Genomic DNA, 21625 nt, shown 5'->3' with positions numbered 1-21625 from the left:
GAGCAACAGAAACTATAAGCACAAAAACACCCAAAAAAAAACTTCCTTTGAATGTCCTAAAATCAAGGGCAAAGCACGCAAAATTATCTGACAACTTTAATCCAAGACTAGTCAAAGTACGCAAATACTAGGGTGGTTATAAATTTCTTTACTATGAGCCAGAAATTTCTAGCTAAATCTAATGCAAACTAAACAGAGGTCGAAACACAGGAACCTGACAGCTATTACAAACACAGATGCCGCATTGCAACTTCCTACAAAAACAGGATGATTTCACCATCCATTGGGCAAGCAACTCCCACTAGCTTTGCATTTCCCTTGCAGACATTTAACTATGGCACCAAAAACTACACAGGCCATCTAGAGCGTATCACATGAACATCACAAAGCAGCAGCTACGGTAATGAACTAATACTATACCTACAGTATCTGACATGTGCCACAAACACTAGACAAGGATCAGTCTAACCTGAGAGCTACCGGATGGTGAATTTAATCTCTACAGGTGCACACAGGTAGTAAACATAATAACAACATTAACCAGATCTAAACGACAAACAACAAAACAGATATTAAACATGTAATGGGTCTTCGGTCATAGATTAACAAAGTTTGATATATATTACGGACATAGAGAACGTTGATGCTTTCTCAAGGTGGTGGGCTACTACTAATAAAAGCAATGGTTTCTTGTGGAGAGGATCAAAGGACGCGAAGAGAGGACATTGCCTTGTTGCTTGGTTTCGGACCATTGGAGCTCGGTGACCTAGGATCCTTTCGAAGAGGTTGGAATAGACGGGGCTAGAGAGGGTTTGCACAGTCTACTCAAATGAACACACAACGACTCCAAGACCCCTCTTATCCTGGATCCCTGCTCGACAGCCGACTTTCTTTCAATCTTTGACAACAAAGCTGTCCCCGGCGTCTCAGACACTGCCGTGATGCATAGGAAAATCAAAAACCCCAACACAACACTGCAGTACCACTGTCCATCTCAAACTGACCATCAGTCATTCTTACAGTATGCCCAAAAATACTATCACCAACTTCATCCAAAGATGCAATCATCCAGCAAATATCATGATTGAACATTAATTACTAATTATACGATTTGTGTGATATAGCCTGCATTTTTGGAAGTCATAAACCCGACCAGCGAACAAGCAGCACTGCAGGCTCCACCCGTTGCAAATATGAAACGCTCAGATACATTCACATAGTATAACAGAAAATAATGTGAAACGCTCAGATACTTTCACATAGTATAACGGAAAATAAGATGAGTACAATTTGTATGACAACCATATCACTGTAAAACGTTACTAAATGCAAATCCAATCATCCGGCCATGCAGCACATTACCCAGCAGAAGTCGTCGTCGCAAAAAATCTTTTAAAATCATATTCTAACATGCAACAAACTGCCCACATCAAATTGCCCACATTCTATCAGACTATTTGAGAATTCAGTGTATGTGCAACAAGCCAACAACAGAAAAACAGTATCAAGGGATGCTTCTGTTTGATGATAAGCAGAGAATTTGACGAATGGACAAAATTCATGTTGCCATGAATATAGGACACTCTTGGAGGGATGTTCATGGAAAAGAATGCAGCAAAAGCCTGAGCACTCAATTCATTGTATAAGATTTCAGCAGCAGAAGAAGCCCCAAGTAGAGGAACAGAAAATGATTCATTGCATAACGGGCTGTTTGGTTTGTGACTAACTTTGCCAAAGATTGCCACACCTAAGGTTAGGCAAGTTTGACCAACTTAGATGAGTGTTTGGTTCAAGCCACACCTTAGACAAGCCACACTTGGGTCCCACATGGCATACACACAAAAAGTGTGGCAAGATTCCCTTAGGCTTGCCAACTTGTGGCTCTCATTTTGATGAACTAACCTTAGGCAAGTTTGGCAAAAATGTGTGGCAAAGTATGGCAATACTAGTCCTAGAACCAAACAGCCCCAACATTTCAGCAGAAGAAGCCCCAAGTAGAGGAACAGAAAATGATCCATTGCGTAACATTTCAACAGAAACTACCAGCAAACACGCCCAAAAAAACAAAGCAACACCCAACCATGTTCCTTTGAATGTCCTAATAAATTCAAGGGCCACACACGCACAGTTATCTGAATCACTCGAATCAGAAGACTAGTCAAATGTAGGCAAATACTAGGGTGGTTATAAATTTCTTTTCAATGAACCTGAAATTTCTTGCTAAAACTAATGCAACCTGACCAGAGAAGGATCCTGACTGCTATTAGAAACACAAATGGTGCATCGCAATTGCCTATTAAAAGCAGGAAGAATTCACCATCAATTGTGCAAGTAACTTGCAGTAGCTTAACATTTCCCTTGCAGATATTTAACTATGGCTGACTAAAAACTACAGACCATCTAGTATGATCTAGCAAATCGATACAGAGCACACATAAACACAACGAAAGAGCAACTACCACAATGAACTAACACTAGACAAGGATCAGTCTAACCTGAGAACTAACGGGTGGTGATTTTAATCTCTACAGGTGCACACAGGTAGAGAGAACATAATAACATGAACCAGATCTAAACGACAAACAACGAACCAGATATTAAACATATAACGAAGACTTTATATCAAAATCCAACGCACAGCCACATGATAGATTCACATTAATAAAGGTTCCCAAACGTCACCATCGAACATCTTACGAATGATAAAGGAGCATATTTCAGGTAGCATATCCTAACAGGACTGGTGATATTAAAAAACTAGGATAGCAAGAGCAGTATGGCAACCGGCAGATCCACCGAGCTTAATCGATCTCCTGGAGCGAGGCGCCGGTGGCCGTGGCACCCCCAGCGGCGGCGGCGACGTCCTCGGCCGTGAACTTGCCCTTGGCCTTGTCAGCAGCGCGGCCGCGAGCCTTGCGGTCGAGGAGGGCCTTGCGGTCCTTGTCGAGCTTGAGCTTGGTGACGATCACCTTGCTGGGGTGGATGCCAACGTTCACCGTGGATCCATTGACCTTCTCCCTGGTGATCCGCTCCACGTGGATGACCCAGCGGCGGCGGTAGACCTGCACCACCTTTCCCTCGCGGCCCTTGAAGGTGCCGCGCACGACCTGCACCTCGTCATCCTTGCGGATGGGGATGGACCGGACATTGTATTTGTGGCGGAGCTCAGAGGAGAGGGCCGCGGACATGAGCACGCGGCGGACGGAGGACGGCGCCGTGAAGTGCGCCTTGCGGCACTTCCGGCGGGAGCTCGTGACGCGGGGGTTGCGCTTCATGGCGGCGGCGTGGGGTGGGCTCTCTCCCTTACCTGGGGCGGCGGCGGCTAGGGTTTTGCGGCGGGAGGGAGTGTGTGGAGGCGGCCGGATGTGGCGATGGGAGGGGAATATATAGGTGGTGTGCTACTAGGGTTTATTTGCGGTCCGTCGCGTGGGCGCGTCAGGGCGTTCGATCGGGAGTGGACGGCGTGGATTCGCTCGCCGGAATGGGTGGTTGGGCTAGTTGGGCCGATGTTACTTGTTTCTCCGGGCTTACAAAACAAGTAGGGCCGACGAGGAGAATGCGGATCTGCTGGGCCGTGTAAACTGAAAGCCTAGTTGGCAACGTCGAAGCCCTCAAAAGGAAAAATTGGCAGCGTTGAGCGCTCGCGATGCACGTTAGAAAACCGCGATGCCTTTTTTTTTTAGGCAAACCGTGATGCCTTTTTTTAGGGCAAACCTTGATGTATTTGATCCACGGCTTTTCTTCTGGTATCACCCTTTCTTCCTCTTAGCTTTAGCGCTAGATTTTTTTTTTATAAGAACCTGCTCTCACATGTTGTAATTATTGACACGTTTACCATCAAGATGAACAATAAGCAAGATGAATGGTGTGAATTGCCCCCGCAAAAAAAAAGAATTATGTGAATTTACCATCAAGATTGTTCATACAATTATGCGGATCTAGACGTATTTTAGTGCTACATACATCTGTTTGAGCAACGAGTGATATGGATCGGAGGGAGTACCAAAGAATGATGTCGTATGTGCAATGGCAAAAAGCATAAGATGTAGCTTCACACTCGTGTATAAAGATCTTGGTGTTGCGATGAGCACTTTCCACCAAACTTTCAAGAATCAAGAGCAGGCACCGGAAGATATGTTTGCTGGATGGACGATCAATGAAGAATATGCTCCATTTATTTCGGTACTTTTGTAGGACAGGCAAGCATCGGAGTTTGTGAGTCCCCTTCTGAAATGTCGCTTGATGGTGAATAGTTACAACCAAAGGCACATGTGACGATGATTCATCGAGTAGATTCTCCAAGATGGAGTGGCAAAAGGAACATCATGTAAAAGTTCGGAGGTTGTCGAGTGTGCAGATTCAGTGGTTAAGATCTTACCGACTCGTGGAACAGGGCGTCATGACTTTGAAAATTTGGGGAACCAGAACTAACAAAGGGGAAACGATTCTAGCTCATAAGTCGCATTGTACACTAGGCAAGGTTGATGGAAGAAGAGTTCTAAGGATGAGCAATGGAAACATTGCAGCTCGGCCAAGTGAAGTGAGGAAAAAGATAGAGAAGACGGGAAACTAAGGAAGAATCTCATAACCAACCGTCTAATCAAAAGGAGGTGGAAAACCCTAAGCCAACTGAAGCCTTGTAGCTGCCCTGGAATCGGGTGACAAGAATTGAGGTTCGTCCAAACTATCAAATTGAAATAATGAAGGTCCGACGAGGTCATGACTACCGTGCCAACCATAAAGGGGTCTAACCCATGATTCCTGAAAAGGAGCCGACATGGCAGCCCGAACATTGCAGCCTGGTTGAATGCCACTCCACGCTCCACTTTGATAGGGACAAGTGATGGGTGTTATTTTTATACTCCTCTAACCTGAGTTTAAACCAAAATATTTTATCAAAGTAGAGATATTCGCTCTCATATTATCACTAATCACTGATGAATGCAAAGGATTCCACATATCCGAGCTTTATTTTGTTTCCATAGCAAGTGTGTTATTTATGCAAGGTCAAAAAAAGTGTGTTATTTATGGACGAAATTAACCCAATACATGGAAAGGAGTAAAGTGGAGATAGAGGAGATCAAGTGGGAGGCGCACCAGAGGAAACAGAGCAAAAGACGACCTTCTATGCGACCATCCCCGCTCGCATCGATGGTCATATGGAGTGCCAACAGAGGTGCCTGATCCACCTGAACAACCTTTATAAAAGGCTCGACGCCGAATAAGCAATAGAACAGGCCACCACATCGTCATCTTCGTAGGTTAGATGGATATGGAGATGGCCCATATCCATATCCATAGCCACCACCTTCATCACCACCATAGTTCTCAGTCATTTAGCCATACTTGTAATTGTGCATCACATCTGCCATCCATTGTAAGACATATCATCAATCAGTCAATCTTCATGATGTGTTCTTCGGTGAGTTCTTCATGTGACCTGATTGAGGGAGTCCTGGACTAAGGGGTCCTCAGGCGTCCGGCCTGTTGGACATGGGTCGGACTGTTGGGCCATGAAGATACAAGACTAAAGATTCTCTCACCCGTGTCCGGATGGGACTCTCCTTGGCGTGGATGGCATTTTTGGCATTCGGATATGAAGATTCCTTTCTCTGTAACCGACTTTGTACAAACCCTAGTCCCCTCCGGTGTCTATATAAATCAGAGGGTTTAGTCCGTAGAGGCAATCATAATCATATAGGCTAGACTTCTAGGGTTTCAGCCATAACGATCTCGTGGTAGATCAACTCTTGTAACCCCGATACTCATCAATATTAATCAAGTAGGCCGTAGGGTATTACCTCTATCAAGAGGGCCCGAACCTGGGTAAAACTCCGTGTCCCTTGTCTCTGGACATATGTACCTTGGAAGTTGTCGCGAAAGGCGTCTTCCAGGTCTTCCCAGTTGCCAATAGAGTTTTCTGGGAGGTTGTTTAGCCAGTGCCGGGCTGGTCCCTTTAATTTTAGTGGGAGGTATTTGATGGCATGAAGATCATCACCGCAGGCCATATGAATATGGAGAAGAAAATCCTCAATCCAAACCGCGGGATCTGTTGTTCCATCATATGATTCGATATTCATAGGTTTGAACCCTTCTGGGAATTCATGCTCCATTACTTCATCAGTGAAGCAGAGGGGGTGTACGGCGCCTCCATATCGGGCCAAGTCGCGACGCAGCTCGGATGGAGTCCGTCTGCGGTTTTCGGCCCGGGTGTGACTCTGCTTGTCACGTCCAGCTAGATAGCCATCATCGCGCATCGGTGCACGCCCCTGATACGTCTCCAACGTATCTATAATTTTGATTGTTCCATGCTATTAAATTACCTGTTTTGGATGTTAGTGGGCTTTATTTTACACTTTTATATTATTTTGGGGCTTTATTTTACACTTTTATAAAGAGAGAAGGGACAATGTTACTATCCTTTTTCCACACTTGTGCTTCAAAGTAGCACCATGATCTTCATGATAGAGAGTCTCTTATTTTGTCACTTTCATATACTAGTGGGAATTTTTCATTATAGAACTTGGCTTGTATATTCCAATGATGGGTGATACGTCTCCGTCGTATCTACTTTTTCAAACACTTTTGCCCTTGTTTTGGACTCTAACTTGCATGATTTGAATGGAACTAACCCGGACTGACGCTGTTTTCGGCAGAATTGCCATGGTGTAATTTTTGTGCAAAAATAAAAGTTCTCGGAATGTCCTGAAAATCAACGGAGCATTATTTTGGAATATATATAATGAATATTGGAAGGAAGATCCACGTTAGGGGGTGCCCCACCTATCCACGAGGGTGGGGGCACGCCTGCCCCCTGGGCGCGCCCCCTGCCTCGTGGGCCCCCTGACGCTCCACCGACCTCAACCTAGACTTCATATATTCACTTTCGGGGAGAAAAAACTGAGGGAGAAGGATTCATCGCGTTTTACGATATGGAGCCGCCGCTAAGCCCTAAACTCTCCCGGGAGGGCTGATCTGGAGTCCGTTCAGGGGCTCCGGAGAGGGGAATCCGTCGCCATCGTCATCATCAACCATCCTCCATCACCAATTTCATGATGCTCACCGCCGTGCATGAGTAATTCCATTGTAGGCTTGCTGGACGGTGATGGGTTGGATGAGATTTATCATGTAATCGAGTTAGTTTTGTTAGGGTTTGATCCCTAGTATCCACTATGTTCTGAGATTGATGTTGCTATGACTTTGCTATGCTTAATGCTTGTCACTACGGCCCGAGTGCCATGATTTCAGATCTGAACCTATTATGTTTTCATCAATATATGAGAGTTCTCGATCCTATCTTGCAAGTCTATAGTCACCTATTATGTGTTATGATCCGTTAACCCCGAAGTGACAATAATCGGGATACTTACCGGTGATGACCGTAGTTTGAGGAGTTCATGTATTCACTATGTGTTAATGCTTTGTTCCGGTACTCTATTAAAAGGAGGCCTTAATATCCCTTAGTTTCCGCTAGGACCCCGCTGCCACAGGAGGGTAGGACAAAAGATGTCATGCAAGTTCTTTTCCATAAGCACGTATGACTATATTCATAATACATGCCTACATTACATTGATGAACCGGAGCTAGTTCTGTGTCACCCTAGGTTATGACTGTTGCATGATGAACCGCATCCGACATAATTCTCTGTCACCGATCCATTGCCTACGAGCTTTCCATATATTGTTCTTTGCTTATTTACTTTTCCGTTGCTATTGTTATCATCACTACAAAATACCAAAAACATTACTTTTGCTATCATTACTTTTGCTATCGTTATCACTACTATCATATTACTTTGCTACTAAACACTTTCCTACATATATTAAGTTTCCAGGTGTGGTTGAATTGACAACTCAGCTGCTAATACTTGAGAATATTCTTTGGCTCCCCTTGTGCTGAATCAATAAATTTGGGTTGAATACTCTACCCTCGAAAACTGTTGCGATCCCCTATACTTGTGGGTTATCAAGACTATTTTCTGGTGCCGTTGCCGGGGAGCATAGCTCTATTCTTCGAGTCACTTGGGACTTATCATTATGAAGAACTTGAAAGACGCTAAAACAAAAATTTATCCCTCAACTCGAGGGGAGGTAAGGAACTGCCATCTAGCTCTGCACTTGATTCACCTTCTGTTTTAAGTAAGCTTGCGACACATATACCTACTTCTGCTATTAATTCCGATATGTCGCATGTTATTGATGATGCCACTTCTGCTATGCATGATACTTATGATGAAACTGCTTCTATGCTTGATACTACTATGCCACTAGGTGAATTTCTTGATGAACAACTTGCTAGGGCTAGAGAGAATGAAATTATTGAAACTGATAATATTGATGAAAGTGATGATGAAGACTCTCCCCCTAGATATGAATTACCTGTTGTTCCTGAGGGTTATGTTATGGATGAAGAAACTGCTAGAGACTTTCTTGCTTGCAATGATAGGAGTGATCTTAAGAAATTATTGGCTAAGCTGAAACAAAAAACTCTGAATGCTAGAATGAAATATGATCCTGCTTATGCTACTTCACCTATCTTTGTTACTGATAAGGATTATGAATTCTCTGTCGATCCTGAGATAATTACTTTAGTTGAATCTGATCCTTTCTATGGTTATGAATCTAAAAACTGTTGTGGCACATCTTACTAAATTAAATGATATAGCCACCATGTTCACTAATGATGAGAAAACTCGCTACTATTATATCCTTAAGATATTTCCATTCTCATTAAAGGGTGATGATAAGATATGGTTTAATTCTCTTGATCCTGGTTGTGTGCGTAGTCCCCAGGATATGATTTATTACTTCTCTACTAAATATTTCCCCGCTCATAAGAAACAAGCTGCTTTAAGGGAAATATATAATTTTGTGCAAATTGAAGAAGAGAGTCTCCCACAAGCTTGGGGAAGGCTTCTCCAATTATTTAATGCTTTGCCTGATCATCCTCTTAAGAAAAATGAAATACTTGATATCTTCTATAATGGACTAACTGATGCTTCCAGAGACCACCTGGATAGTTGTGCTAGTTGTGTTTTCAGGAAAAGAACACCAGATGAAGCTGAAATTCTATTGAATAATATGTTGACTAATGAAAATAATTGGACACTTCCTGATCCAATTCCTGATCCAACTCCTAAGCCAACTCCGAAGAAGAGGGTTATTATATTTCTCAGTCCTGAAGATATGCAAGAGGCAAAGAAATCTATGAAGGAAAAAAGTATTAAAGCTGAAGATGTTAAGAATTTACCTCCTATTAAAGAAATACATGGTCTTAATTTACCACATGTTAAAGAAATGCATGGTCTTGATAACCCGACACGGGTAGTAAAGGTAAACTCTCTCTATAGATATGATAAAGCTGAAATCTTATTTACTAAGTTTGCTAGCCCATGCGTGGATGAGTTTGATGACTTTATGGTTAAGCAAGAAAACTTCAATGCTTATTTTGGTAGAGAATTAAAACGCAATGCTGATATGCTTGAACACTTAGGTGATTATATGGCTAATGTTAAAGGTGAACTTAAACTTATTAGTAAACATGCTTCTATGGTTACCACTCAAGTAGAAAAAGTACTTAAAGCTCAAAATGATTTGCTCAATGAATTAAATAGTAAGAAAGATGATAATGTTGTTAGAGTTATGACTAGAGGTGGTAAAATGACTCAGGAACCTTTGTATCCTGAGGGCCATCCTAAGAGAATTGAGCAAGGTTCTCAGAGAAATATTATTGATGCACCTAGTCCTTCTAAAAGGAAGAAAAAGAAAAATGATAGGACTTTGCATGCTTCTAGTGAACCTGTTATTGACACGCGTGAGAATCCTAATGATATTTCTATTTCTGATGCTGAAACACAATCTGGTAATGAACATGAACCTACTAATAATGTTAATGATGATGTTCATGTTGATGCTCAACCTAGCAATGGTAATGACATAGAGATTGAACCCGTTGTTGATCTTGATAACCCACAATCAAAGAATCAACGTTATGATAAGAGAGGCTTTGTTGCTAGGAAGCACGGTAAGGAAAGAGAACCATGGGTTCAGAAACCCATGCCTTTTCCTCCTAAAACATCCAAGAAAAAGGATGATGAGGATTTTGAGCGCTTTGCTGAAATGATTAGACCTATCTTCTTGCGTATGCGTTTGACTGATATGCTCAAAATGAATCCTTATGCTAAGTATATGAAAGAAATTGTTGCTAATAAAAGAAAGATACCGAAAGCTGAAATTTCCACCATGCTTGCTAATTATACTTTTAAAGGTGGAATACCTAAGAAACTAGGAGATCCCGGAGTACCAACTATACCATGCTCCATCAAAAGAAACTATGTTAAAACTGCTTTATGTGATCTTGGAGCCGGTGTTAGTGTTATGCCTCTCTCTTTATATTGTAGACTTGACTTGAATAAGTTGACACCTACTAAAATATCTTTGCAAATGGCTGATAAATCAACTGCTATACCTATCAGTATTTGTGAGGATGTGCCTGTTGTGGTTGCAAATGTTACTATTTTAACGGACTTTGTTATTCTTGATATTCCCGAGGACGATAATATGTCTATTATTCTTGGAAGACCCTTTTTGAATACTGCAAGGGCTGTTATTGATTGCACCAAAGGCAATGTCACTTTTCATGTTAATGGCAATGAGCATATGGTACACTTTCGGAGGAAACAACCTCAAGTTCATAGTATAAACTCTATTGGAAAAATTCCATCGATTATTTTTGGAGGTTTTGAATTTCCTCTTCCTGCTGTCAAGAAGAAATATGATATTCTTATTGTTGGGGACGTGCATATCCCCGTTGAGGTAACCTAGTGTTATTCGAAAATTCTTCGGTTCCATGTTATTCGGAATGAGTTTGTTAACAAGACCTGATCAACCTTATTAGTGGATTCCTTTTGATGAGCATGAGATGGATGAATTTAGAAAACACAACTCTCTATACCTTCTTTTTACTTTCTGTTATTTATAATAAATAAAGCAAAAATAGTAATTTCTGTCTGTTTTCTGAATTATCAATGCAATAAAAAATACCCCGAAAATAAAAGTTCTCCAAATGCCCTGAAAATTAAATATGATTTTTTCTAGAATATTTTAGAATATATGGCACTGAGAACACGGCAGGGGGAGCAAGCACCTGGCCACGAGGGTGGAGGGCGCGCCCTACCCCCTGGGCGCGCCCCCTGCCTCGTGGGCCCATGGTGCCTCCCCTCCACTTATTCCAGCTACCACACACTCCTTCTTCCTCCCACAAACACCACTAACCAGCTCAAACCCGAGTCCAAGCTCATTTTGCTGCCATTTCCGATCTCCTTGCTCAAAGCACCTCTCACAAAACTGCTTTGGGGGATTGTTCCTTGGTATGTGACTTCTCCAATGGTCCAATTAGTTTTTGTTCTAGTGCTTTATTCATTGCATATTTTTGCTGCTTAGGTGACCCTGTTCTTGAGCTTGCATGTCAAAATTGTATGGTCAAAAGTAGTTTTGATGCATGATATTGCCTCTAGGCACTTGCAGGAGTGGTTGCTATCAATATTGTTGAGTTTGGTTCACTTTTATTTTTAAGTTACTAAAAATTTCAGAAATTTTCAGAAAAAGATGAAGAGATTTTTGAGGGGCTCATCGAGCCGAAGCTTGAAGGATAAGCAAAGTGAGGAGGATAAGAGGCCCAAGTATAATCCCCCTCGCACCACGGAAGTTCGGCCGTGTGAATGGCCTTGTGATAATTTCTTGAGAGCAGCCAAGATTTATGATGATTTCTATGAATTGGCTGAGAATGCAGGCCTCACCGCCTTCCTCCACGACCAACGCGAACAATATATCTTACTCACCAATATCTTTGTGCAAAAATTTCATTTCCATGCTAGGAGCTTACCACCTACGATGGAATTTTATTTATATGAGGAGCATAAGGAGATGTCACTTCATGATTTTTGTCGGGTCTGTTTGATCCCTTTTGAGGGCAGCGTAGAGGAACCCCATCGTGACGATGTGGATGGGTTTATTGATACCATTACTGTAGGGGAAACGAGGAATGTTTCCGACGCACTAATTACTAGCATACACTTTCCTGTTCTACGTTACTTTGCTATATTTGCTAGTAGATGCTTAATTGGGCGCGGAAACTGTGGAAACTTGAGTGCCCCTGATATTGTTATTTTGTGTCATGCCTTATTTCGTGATGACACATTCAGTATGGGTGCTATTATTGCAAAGCGGTTATATCTTAACCGTACTAAGGGCCCCATCCTTTGTGGCATCTTCGCCTCGCGCCTCGCTGCACATTTTAACATACCTATTAGGCATTATGAGAAGGAAGAAAAATTGCTACCTCCTGCTTATTTAGATTATAAGAGTATGGTAGCACATTATTTTATTGTTAAGAATAGGGAGTATTTGGTAAAAAATCATCCTGAGACTATTACCTTGCTTGCTCCTTCCTTGTTTGATTTATCTACAGGCAACTACCTTGTTCTGTTGGAGGACATTCACGCCCACCGGAACCCTACAACAGCTACAGAGCCAGAGTCAGAATCACAATTTGATCCTCCATGACAGTCTGATTATCAGTGGGATCCGAAGGTGATTGCCAACCAGTGGCAATAGCTGCTGCATCTCAGTACGACCCCAGCTACAACTTTGGATATCCACCAGGCCAGACGTGGCCATAGACCAACTTAGGCCAAAAGCCTAAGCTTGGGGGAGTACGTACTTCTCACCGACATTACATTTCTGTTCACACACTCATTGCTAGTTGTCGGTGCTCATACTTTTTCATTGTATCATCCATGCTAGGTTATTTCCCTTTTTATGCTTTATTCTTGTGTGTTTAATAAACCTTAAGAAAAAAAATTAGTTGTAGCTTTTAATTAGTTAATTTTCATGCTTGTAGTAGTAATTAAAAAGAAAACTCAAAAAGATTTCTCGTTCTTCTTTTGCTTGTTGGGAGCTTTCCCGTGTAAATAGTTTTATTTCTTTTCTTTCCTTTGGGGGTCGATAGGAGAAGACCATAATGAAAATGTTAAAGTGGCTCTTATATGCATTATCGTTGATCTGACAAAGAGCCCATATTACCTTGTCTTCTCTCTTGAATTGAATGCTTGCAGATTCTAGCTTAGTCCAATGCACGTGCACTATTATTATTATCCACACTATTCGGTCGTGCAAGTGAAAGGCAATAATGATATTTATATGATGAACTTATTGAGATGAGAAAAGCTGGTATGAACTTGACCTCTCTTGTTTTTGTAAATATGATTAGTTCATCGTTCTTGATTCAGCCTATTATGAATAAACATGTTTGCAATGACAATTAGAGATTATAGTTGCTTATGCCATGCTTAATTAGCTAGGAGCTTATAATGGTTTACCTTGTGTGCCAACATGCTATTAAAATGGTTGTGATGTGGTATGATAGGGTGGTATCCTCTTTTGAGTGATTCGAGTGGCTTGATTTGGCACATGTTCACGCATGTAGTTGAAATAAAATCAACATAGCATCTATGATATTTATGTTCATGGTGCATTATATCCTACTCATGCTTGCATTCGGTGTCAATTAATTTTAATGCATGTTCATGACTGTTGTCGCTCTCTAGCTGGTCGCTTCCCAGTCTTTTGCTAGCCTTTACCTGTACTAAGCGGGAATACTGCTTGTGCATTGATACGTCTCCAACATATCTATAATTTTTAATTGTTCCATGCTATATTATATCCTGTTTTGGACATTATTGAGCTTTATTATACACTTTTATATTATTTTTGGGACTAACCTATTAACCGGAGGCCCAGCCCAGAATTGCTATTTTTTTGCCTATTTTAGGGTTTCGCAGAAAAATAATATCAAACGGAGTCCAAACGAAATGAAACCTTCGGGAACGTGATTTTTGGAACGAACATGATTCAGAAGACTTGGACCCTACGTGAAGACATCAACCAGGAAAGCACGAGGTTGTAACATCCCAAATTTTCAATTTGGAATGTTATACATTAGATCGTCATGCATATCATATTTTATTTTTTGCATTTTTGTTGATCCTAGAAATTCTACGCAACTCAATGACCCACGGAGAGAGTTGGGGATTTCGTTATTTTCATATTTGAGTTTTCTCAAATTTTGAGAATAGGATCATTTGATTTGATTTATTTTATTATCAATTATTTCTATTACAAAAATATGAGAGAGGGAATAAAATGACTTTTCCAAAATAAAGAAATATTGAGGATTTAATAATAAAATCAAATAAGAAGTGCATTTTTCAAAATTGCATTGGGCCCAAATAAATGTTAACCTTGTGCGGCTTGATTTTAGAAGCCCGTGAAAATTTATTTCGGAATTTTTGGAGTCCGTTTAGTATTTCTTTTATTTTTCTTCCGAGCGAAATAATTAAAAAAAACGAACCGACTTCGGGCCGTACCCGAGCGGGACACCGCCCGGGGGCAGCCTTTAAATAGCGCCGCCCCGAGCCGCCCCAGCCCATCAGCCCCGCATCGATCCGCGCGCGCCACCGGAGCCGCCGCCGACGATTCCGCCGCCCGAGGTTCGTCGCGCCTCGTTTTCCGTGCCAAAAAAAAGAGAGAGAAAAAAGAGAAAAAAATTCGGCGTTTGTCGTTTTTCTTTTTCTCGGATTAAATCCGCGATTTTTTTCTGAGCGTGATTCCTGATCCAATTTTTGTTTTAGTATAACTTTTCGCTCGTTTATCGGAATCAGGCGATTCAAGCGCCTAGGGATTCGTCTTGAAACCCTCTATCCGTTTAACCAACTTAAACAAGATTTTGCTACTGTAAAATTTGCCCTAGATCCATATTACTAGAACGAAGTGTTTTCTTTCGCCATTTGACTTTCGTTGCTTCGTTCGATTTGATTCTTTTTGCCAACCGGAGTTGTTAAGTTGAACCTTCTGGTTAGATCTCTTATTTGAGTTTTACCTGTGCATTAGATGAGTACTTATTGTATGATTGCTTGTTTGTTTGTGATAGAGTACCCAGAGTGCGCCGCTTGTTACTTCGAATCGTTAGGTTTCGCGGATCATCAGCAAGGCAAGTAACACTTTGATCATACCTTTTCTACTACCCAGTTTTATTGCATTAGATCAATCCTCACACATTGCATGACTAGGATCTAATTAAATTGTGGGATGGGAAGTAGATGAGGTAGTACCTATTACCTGTTATTATCAAACCTTTGGGAGTTACTTCTACGTTTGCTTATTATGCCATGCTATGCTAGTGGACGTGGATTGGGTGAGTGAAATCCATGACAGATGTGAGATTGTTAATTAATGGTTTATCTAAGGTGGCAACTTAAACACATATCTGGGTGGATTGAGGCACCTGGGTATTCTAGGACTTGCCTGTTTTCTTTTGGACCGCCACCCAGGCTCAAAGGGATCATGAGACTATTCATACTAGAAACTTCCGTGTGCAGCCACAAGCTATTATGGGCTCTAGCATAGTTGACTAAGTTGTGCGAACTCTTATAGTGGTAGACTAGCAGATGTAGGGGATGTAGGTGGTACGGTCTACCCGATCGTAAGGTGCTAGCGCTTCTGAAAGACTATGTCTCGGTCATCCGTCTTCTCAAACACCATGTAGTGCGAGAAACCAAACGGAGGCGATCGAGTCTTGTGGGGAAAAGTGCGTAAACCTCTGCAGAGTGTAATAAACTAATCATGGTTAGCCGTGTCCCTGGTTATGGACATCTTAAGTATCTAGTACTTGGATTATCATGTGAATCTCAACATGTTACTATAAATTAATTTTGTTGGGTTATGTTTAATGATGATGCTTAATTGGGATTGAGAATGCTGTCAACCATTCTTAATGCTTAACAACCACCATGATACTAATTAAATTTATTCCTTTGAAGTAGGGAAAAATTGGCTTTACGCAAAACTGTAACCATAGAGCTTTCCACCAGCCAAATATGCATATAGTATAGCTGTTTCATTCCATTATTCTCTATGTGTTACCTTGCCAGCATATTCCATGTGCTGACCCGTTTCGGGCTGCAACATTAATGTTGCGGACTTTTCAGACGACGATTAAGGAGTTTTTAGGTCGTGGTTCTATACTCAGTGATGCCGTTGGAGTTGATGGACTCACTTATCTTCCAAGCCTTCTGTTGTTATCGTTATTAGATGGCCTTAAGCCATATTTATTGTAATAAGTTCTCTTTTGAGACACTCGATGTAATAAGTGTGTGATTGCTACTCCGCTATAAATCCTCCGAGTACTGTGTGGTGTCAGCATTACTGATCCAGGGATGACACCGAAGCACAGAGATCAGACTATTTGAGGTCTGGTCGCTACAAAGATGGTATCAGAGCACACGCTGACTGTAGGACACAACCACTAGGCACAAGACCTAGATCACTATTCACTCTCTTCTCTTCTGACCTCTCATCTTTTTTACTCTTTAGGATGACAGATGCAAGGAACAAGTTCACACAACTGGATGAAGATACACCCTTTGGACGACACTTGAAGGAAGTCACTAGATACCTGAACATAGGAGTACCAAGCTTCATGGGAACCTACAACGCCACTTTACCTGAAGAAGAGCGCTGGATGATTCAAGTTCAAGTTCCAGGAAAGACGTTCATGCCAGTCACTGAGCCCATAGAGTTTTCTTTTGATGCACCAACTTGGAGTCTAGGAAAGAGCATGGCAGCACACATCGCCATGGGACGCATTGGAGAAGTCTACCACAAGGATCTCAAGGATACTATCTACCAGATTTGTGGGCGCCGAGATGAGCACTGGGACATGATCAACACCAGGAAGGATAGATCAATCGCAGCTTTTATCCAGGAGTTAAATCAGCATGTTCGACGACAGGAGAACCAGATATGCGCCGACATGATAGATCTGAAGAAGGCTAAGACTAGAATCAAGGAACTAGAGGAAGAACTCAAGGCTACACGTGAAGATTATGAAGAGAAAATTGAAGTATTGGTGGAGAAGAATGACAACCTGATCAAGAAGATTGGAATATTTATGGGAGACCCTACGCCAGTAGATGAAGACGAAGAACCCACGGAGATTAGCCCGGAAGACTACATCATCATCGACGGCACCGACTCGGAACCAGATAGTAGCGATGATGACTATGTTGATGAAGCTGGAGCAGATATCATGGAGTCTACAACTGAAGAATATTTCTAGTAGACCACCTTATTAGTAGTAGTAGTCCACCATGTAAATATAGTAGTCCGAGCACTTTTGCAATAGATAGATCGATTGTATGCCCTTGTTTGATTGATTGAAGTGAATTGTTTGTTTTGCCTCATGTGCATATGGGTAGTGTTTTCTCTTTAGACCCCCTCTATTCTTATATCTCATCTTTTCTAAACCCTTAGATGCCTCCGAGACGTGACCCCAGATTTTCCTTTCCACCGGAGCTCACCCAGTTGATCCAGCAGCAGAACACATTGATGCAGTTGCTAGTCCAGAATCAGAATCAGGGGAACAACAACAACAACCCACCACCACCACCACCACCTGTTGACCACTTAGCCCGTTTTCTTAGGCTAAATCCGCCGGTGTTTTCCAGTAGCACCGAGCCGATAGTAGTAGATGATTGGCTCCGCAAGACAGCTAGGGAGTTGACCACAGCAGGATGCACAGATGCAGAGAAGGTGAAGTTTGCCGCACATCAGTTAGAAGGACCCGCATCATCATGGTGGGAGAATTTCACAGCCACTTTCCCAGTTGACACTGTCACATGGGACCAGTTTCAGCAGGCTTTTCGTACTGCACACGTTTCAGCAGGAGCTATGACCATGAAGAAGCGTGAGTTTCGCAACTTGCGCCAAGGAGGAAGGACAGTTGGCCAGTATGTGGAGGAATTTAGTAAGCTAGCATGTTATGCCCCAGATGACGTTGCTACGGATGCAGCTAAGCAGGAGAAGTTTCTAGAAGGACTGAATGATGAGTTGAGCATGCAGTTGATGGTAGCCACCTTCAACAACTACCAGGAGTTGGTAGATCGTGCTCTCATGATTGAAGGGAAGCAGCAGCAGATTGAGAATCACAAGAGGAAGTATGGACAAGGAAAATATACTTCAGGAGCTCAACAGAAGCCACGTTTTACCCCTAGACCGGGAGGACATTTTCAGCATACCCATGGAGGAGGTAGCTCGCACAACCACAATGGCACCAAGAATGGTAATGGCAACGGAGGAAGCAACGGCCAGAACCGCACCAACCCATCAACCCCAGCCAAGAAGGACCTAAGCCAAGTCACTTGCTTTAAGTGTTCGAAGACCGGACATTATGCCAATGAATGTCCTGAATTGCAAAATGGAAATAGCAATGGAAGTTCTGGGAAGAAGCCGAACCCTTTCAATAGGGGACAAGTGAACCACGTGAGCGTGGAGGAGGTTGAAGCTCAGCCCGATGCAGTAATAGGTAAGTTTTTGGTCAAGTCATTTACTGCACTCGTTCTTTTTTATACTGGTGCATCGCATTCATACATCTCAAGGGGATTTGTGGATAAGTATAACCTACCAACCCAAGCCCTTAGGTCACCCATGTTAGTAACCTCGCCCAGAGCAGAGTATGTGGCTAGTCTATGGTGTGGTCGGTTACCATTAAGGATTGGTAACTACGTTTTTCCCTCAGACCTAATAGTATTGGAATCTCAAGGATTGGATGTGATATTAGGCATGGATTTGTTATCAAAGTATGAAGGGAATATTGAATGTGCTAGTAAGTCAATTTTGCTTACCACCCCAGAAGGGAGAAGGATCAAGTGTGTATCCCGACATGTGCCAAAGAGGACTCAAGTAAATTGCCTAACAGGAGTTGTGCAGGAGGAAGTACCAGTGGTAAGGGATTTTCCCGATGTATTTCCAGAGGAGTTGCCAGGCATGCCACCGGATAGAGATATTGAGTTTTTGACTGAGCTAATGCCAGGCACAGGGCCAATATCAAAGAGACCATATAGGATGCCAGCAAAGGATTTGGTGGAAATTAAAAAGCAGATTAAGGAGTTACTGGATAAAGGATATATACGCCCAAGTTCTTCGCCTTGGGGATCGCCAGTACTTCTGGTGGAGAAGAAAGATGGATCGTTAAGGATGGTTGTTGATTATCGAGGATTGAATGAAGCAACGATCAAGAACAAGTACCCACTACCAATGATCAATGATCTGTTTGATCGATTGGAAGGAGCTAAGGTAATTTCCAAGATCGATCTGCGATCAGGATACCACCAGTTGAAGATTCGAGAACAGGATATTCCGAAGACAACTTTTACCACCAGGTATGGGCTGTATGAGTATACCGTTATGTCATTTGGTCTGACTAACGCACCTGCCTATTTTATGAACATGATGAACAAAGTGTTTATGGAGTTTTTGAATAAGTTTGTCATAGTGTTCATTGATGATATCCTGGTTTATTCGAAGAATGAAGAGGAGCATAAGGAGCATTTGCGTTTGGTACTTGGAAAGCTCAGAGAACATCAATTATATGCCAAGTTCAGCAAATGTGAGTTTTGATTGAAGGAAGTAGGATTCCTCGGACATGTTGTATCTGAAGAAGGTATAGCAGTAGACCCTGCTAAAGTTGAAACCGTGACCAAGTGGGAAGCCCCAATAACAGTTGGAGAGATCCAGAGTTTTCTTGGACTCGCAGGATACTGCCGGAGATTTATTGAGAAATTCTCAAAGATTGCGAAGCCTATGACTGAGTTGTTGAAGAAGGATACCAAGTTCATATGGACAGAGGAGTGTGAGGCTAGTTTCCAGGAGTTGAAGAAACGTTTGGTTACTTCACCAGTGTTGATTTTGCCAGACCAGACCAATGATTATGAGGTGTATTGCGACGCTTCATGTCGAGGACTTGGAGCAGTGCTTATGTAGGAAGGGAGAGTTGTTTCATATGCCTCAAGACAACTGAAGCCTCATGAGTTGAATTATGCCACGCATGATTTGAGTTAGCAACCGTAGTGCATGCTTTGAAAACATGGAGACATTTTCTCATTGAAAACCATTATGAGGTGTACACGGATCATAAGAGTTTGAAGTACATTTTCACACAGAAGGAGTTAAACCTCAGACAAAGGAGATGGTTGGAGCTCATCAAGGATTATGATATGAAATTGCATTATCATCCTGGAAAGGCTAATGTAGTAGCAGACGCATTAAGCCGCAAGAGCCATGTCAATACGTTAATGACGGGAGAAATACCAAGGGAGTTAGCCGAAAATCTTCGTGAACTACGTTTGGAAATAGTTCCGAGAGGCTATGTAGAAGCATTGGAGATTCAGTCAACTTTGATGGATAGAATCAGAGAAGCTCAGAAACCTGACAAAGAGATTGCCGCTATAAAGGAGAAACTGAGCAAAGGAAAAGCTAAAGGATTTCGTGAGGATGAGCACGACACCCTATGGTTTGAAGACCGTATTTATGTGCCCAATGACCCGGAGATCAGGAAGTTGATTTTGCAAGAGGCACACGATTCACCGTATTCAATTCACCCAGGAAATACCAAGATGTATTTGGATTTGAAGGATATTTTCTAGTGGACCGGAATGAAGAAGGATATTGCGGAGTATGTAGCAGTTTGTGATGTATGTCAGAGAGTAAAGGCAGAGCAACAGAAGCCAGCAGGATTGTTACAACCATTGTCGATACCCGAATGGAAGTGGGATAAGCTAGGCATGGATTTTATCACGGGATTGCCCAGGACTCGTTCAGGCTATGACTCGATTTGGGTTGTAGTCGATCGATTGACGAAAGTAGCTCATTTCATCCCAGTAAAGACCACTTACACCAGTGCTAAGTTGGCAAAGATATACATGACCAGGATCGTATGTTTGCATGGAGTTCCAAGGAGTATCGTATCAGATAGAGGAACCCAGTTTACCTCAAAGTTCTGGAAGCAGTTGCACGAAACTTTGGGAACCAGGCTAGAATTCAGTACAGCTTTTCATCCACAGACAGATGGACAGACCGAGAGAGTCAATCAGATTTTGGAGGATATGCTGAGAGCTTGTGCGCTAAATTATGGATCTAGTTGGGACGATAATTTGCCATATGCAGAGTTCTCTTACAACAACAGTTATCAAACCAGTTTAAAGATGGCCCCTTTCGAAGCCTTGTACGGAAGGAGGTGCAGGACACCGTTGTCATGGGACGAAGTTGGAGACCGCCAGTTGTTTGGTCCTGACTTGATTAAAGAGTCTGAACAGAAGGTGAAGCTGATTCGCGATAGGCTCAAGGTAGCCCAGTCCAGACAGAAGAGTTATGCGGATTCTAAACGCAAGGAGACAGTTTACGAAGTCGGAGATAGAGCTTATCTTCGAGTATCTCCACTTCGAGGAACAAAGCATTTTGGGGTTAAAGGAAAGTTAGCGCCACGATTTGTAGGACCATATCGAGTTTTGGAGCGTATGGGAGAAGTGGCCTACAAGTTGGAATTGCCCGAAGGATTGTCAGGAGTACATGATGTGTTCCACGTTTCTCAGTTAAAGAAATGTCACGCGGAGATGGCTGACATACCGTTGAGAGACACAGTGCCTTTGGAAACTATTCAGTTGGATAACGATTTGACCTACGAGGAGAAACCAGTCAAGATTCTCGAGTTTGCCAGCCAAGTTACTCGCAG

At 42.3% G+C, this 21625-nt stretch overlaps 1 protein-coding gene across 1 annotated transcript; it reads right to left on the bottom strand.

Moving 5' to 3' along the window:
• Positions 1–2595: 2595 nt before the first annotated feature.
• On the bottom strand, positions 2596–3361 carry LOC119267465 (60S ribosomal protein L26-1-like). Its single transcript, XM_037548849.1, has one exon. The coding sequence runs from the start codon at positions 3273–3275 to the stop codon at positions 2802–2804; it is 474 nt and encodes a 157-aa protein (XP_037404746.1). The 5' UTR covers positions 3276–3361; the 3' UTR covers positions 2596–2801.
• Positions 3362–21625: the final 18264 nt, after the last annotated feature.

Source organism: Triticum dicoccoides, chromosome 3A (assembly GCF_002162155.2).
Source record: "Triticum dicoccoides isolate Atlit2015 ecotype Zavitan chromosome 3A, WEW_v2.0, whole genome shotgun sequence".
Lineage (NCBI taxonomy): Eukaryota > Viridiplantae > Streptophyta > Magnoliopsida > Poales > Poaceae > Triticum > Triticum dicoccoides.
The sequence above is the reverse complement of the archived record's forward strand: the minus strand, read 5'-3'. Positions and strand labels throughout refer to the sequence as shown.

What these genes read in the sequence shown, in the direction of transcription:
- LOC119267465 (XM_037548849.1), bottom strand. Translation starts at nt 3,275, where the DNA reads ATGAAGCGCAACCCCCGCGTCACGAGCTCCCGCCGGAAGTGCCGCAAG.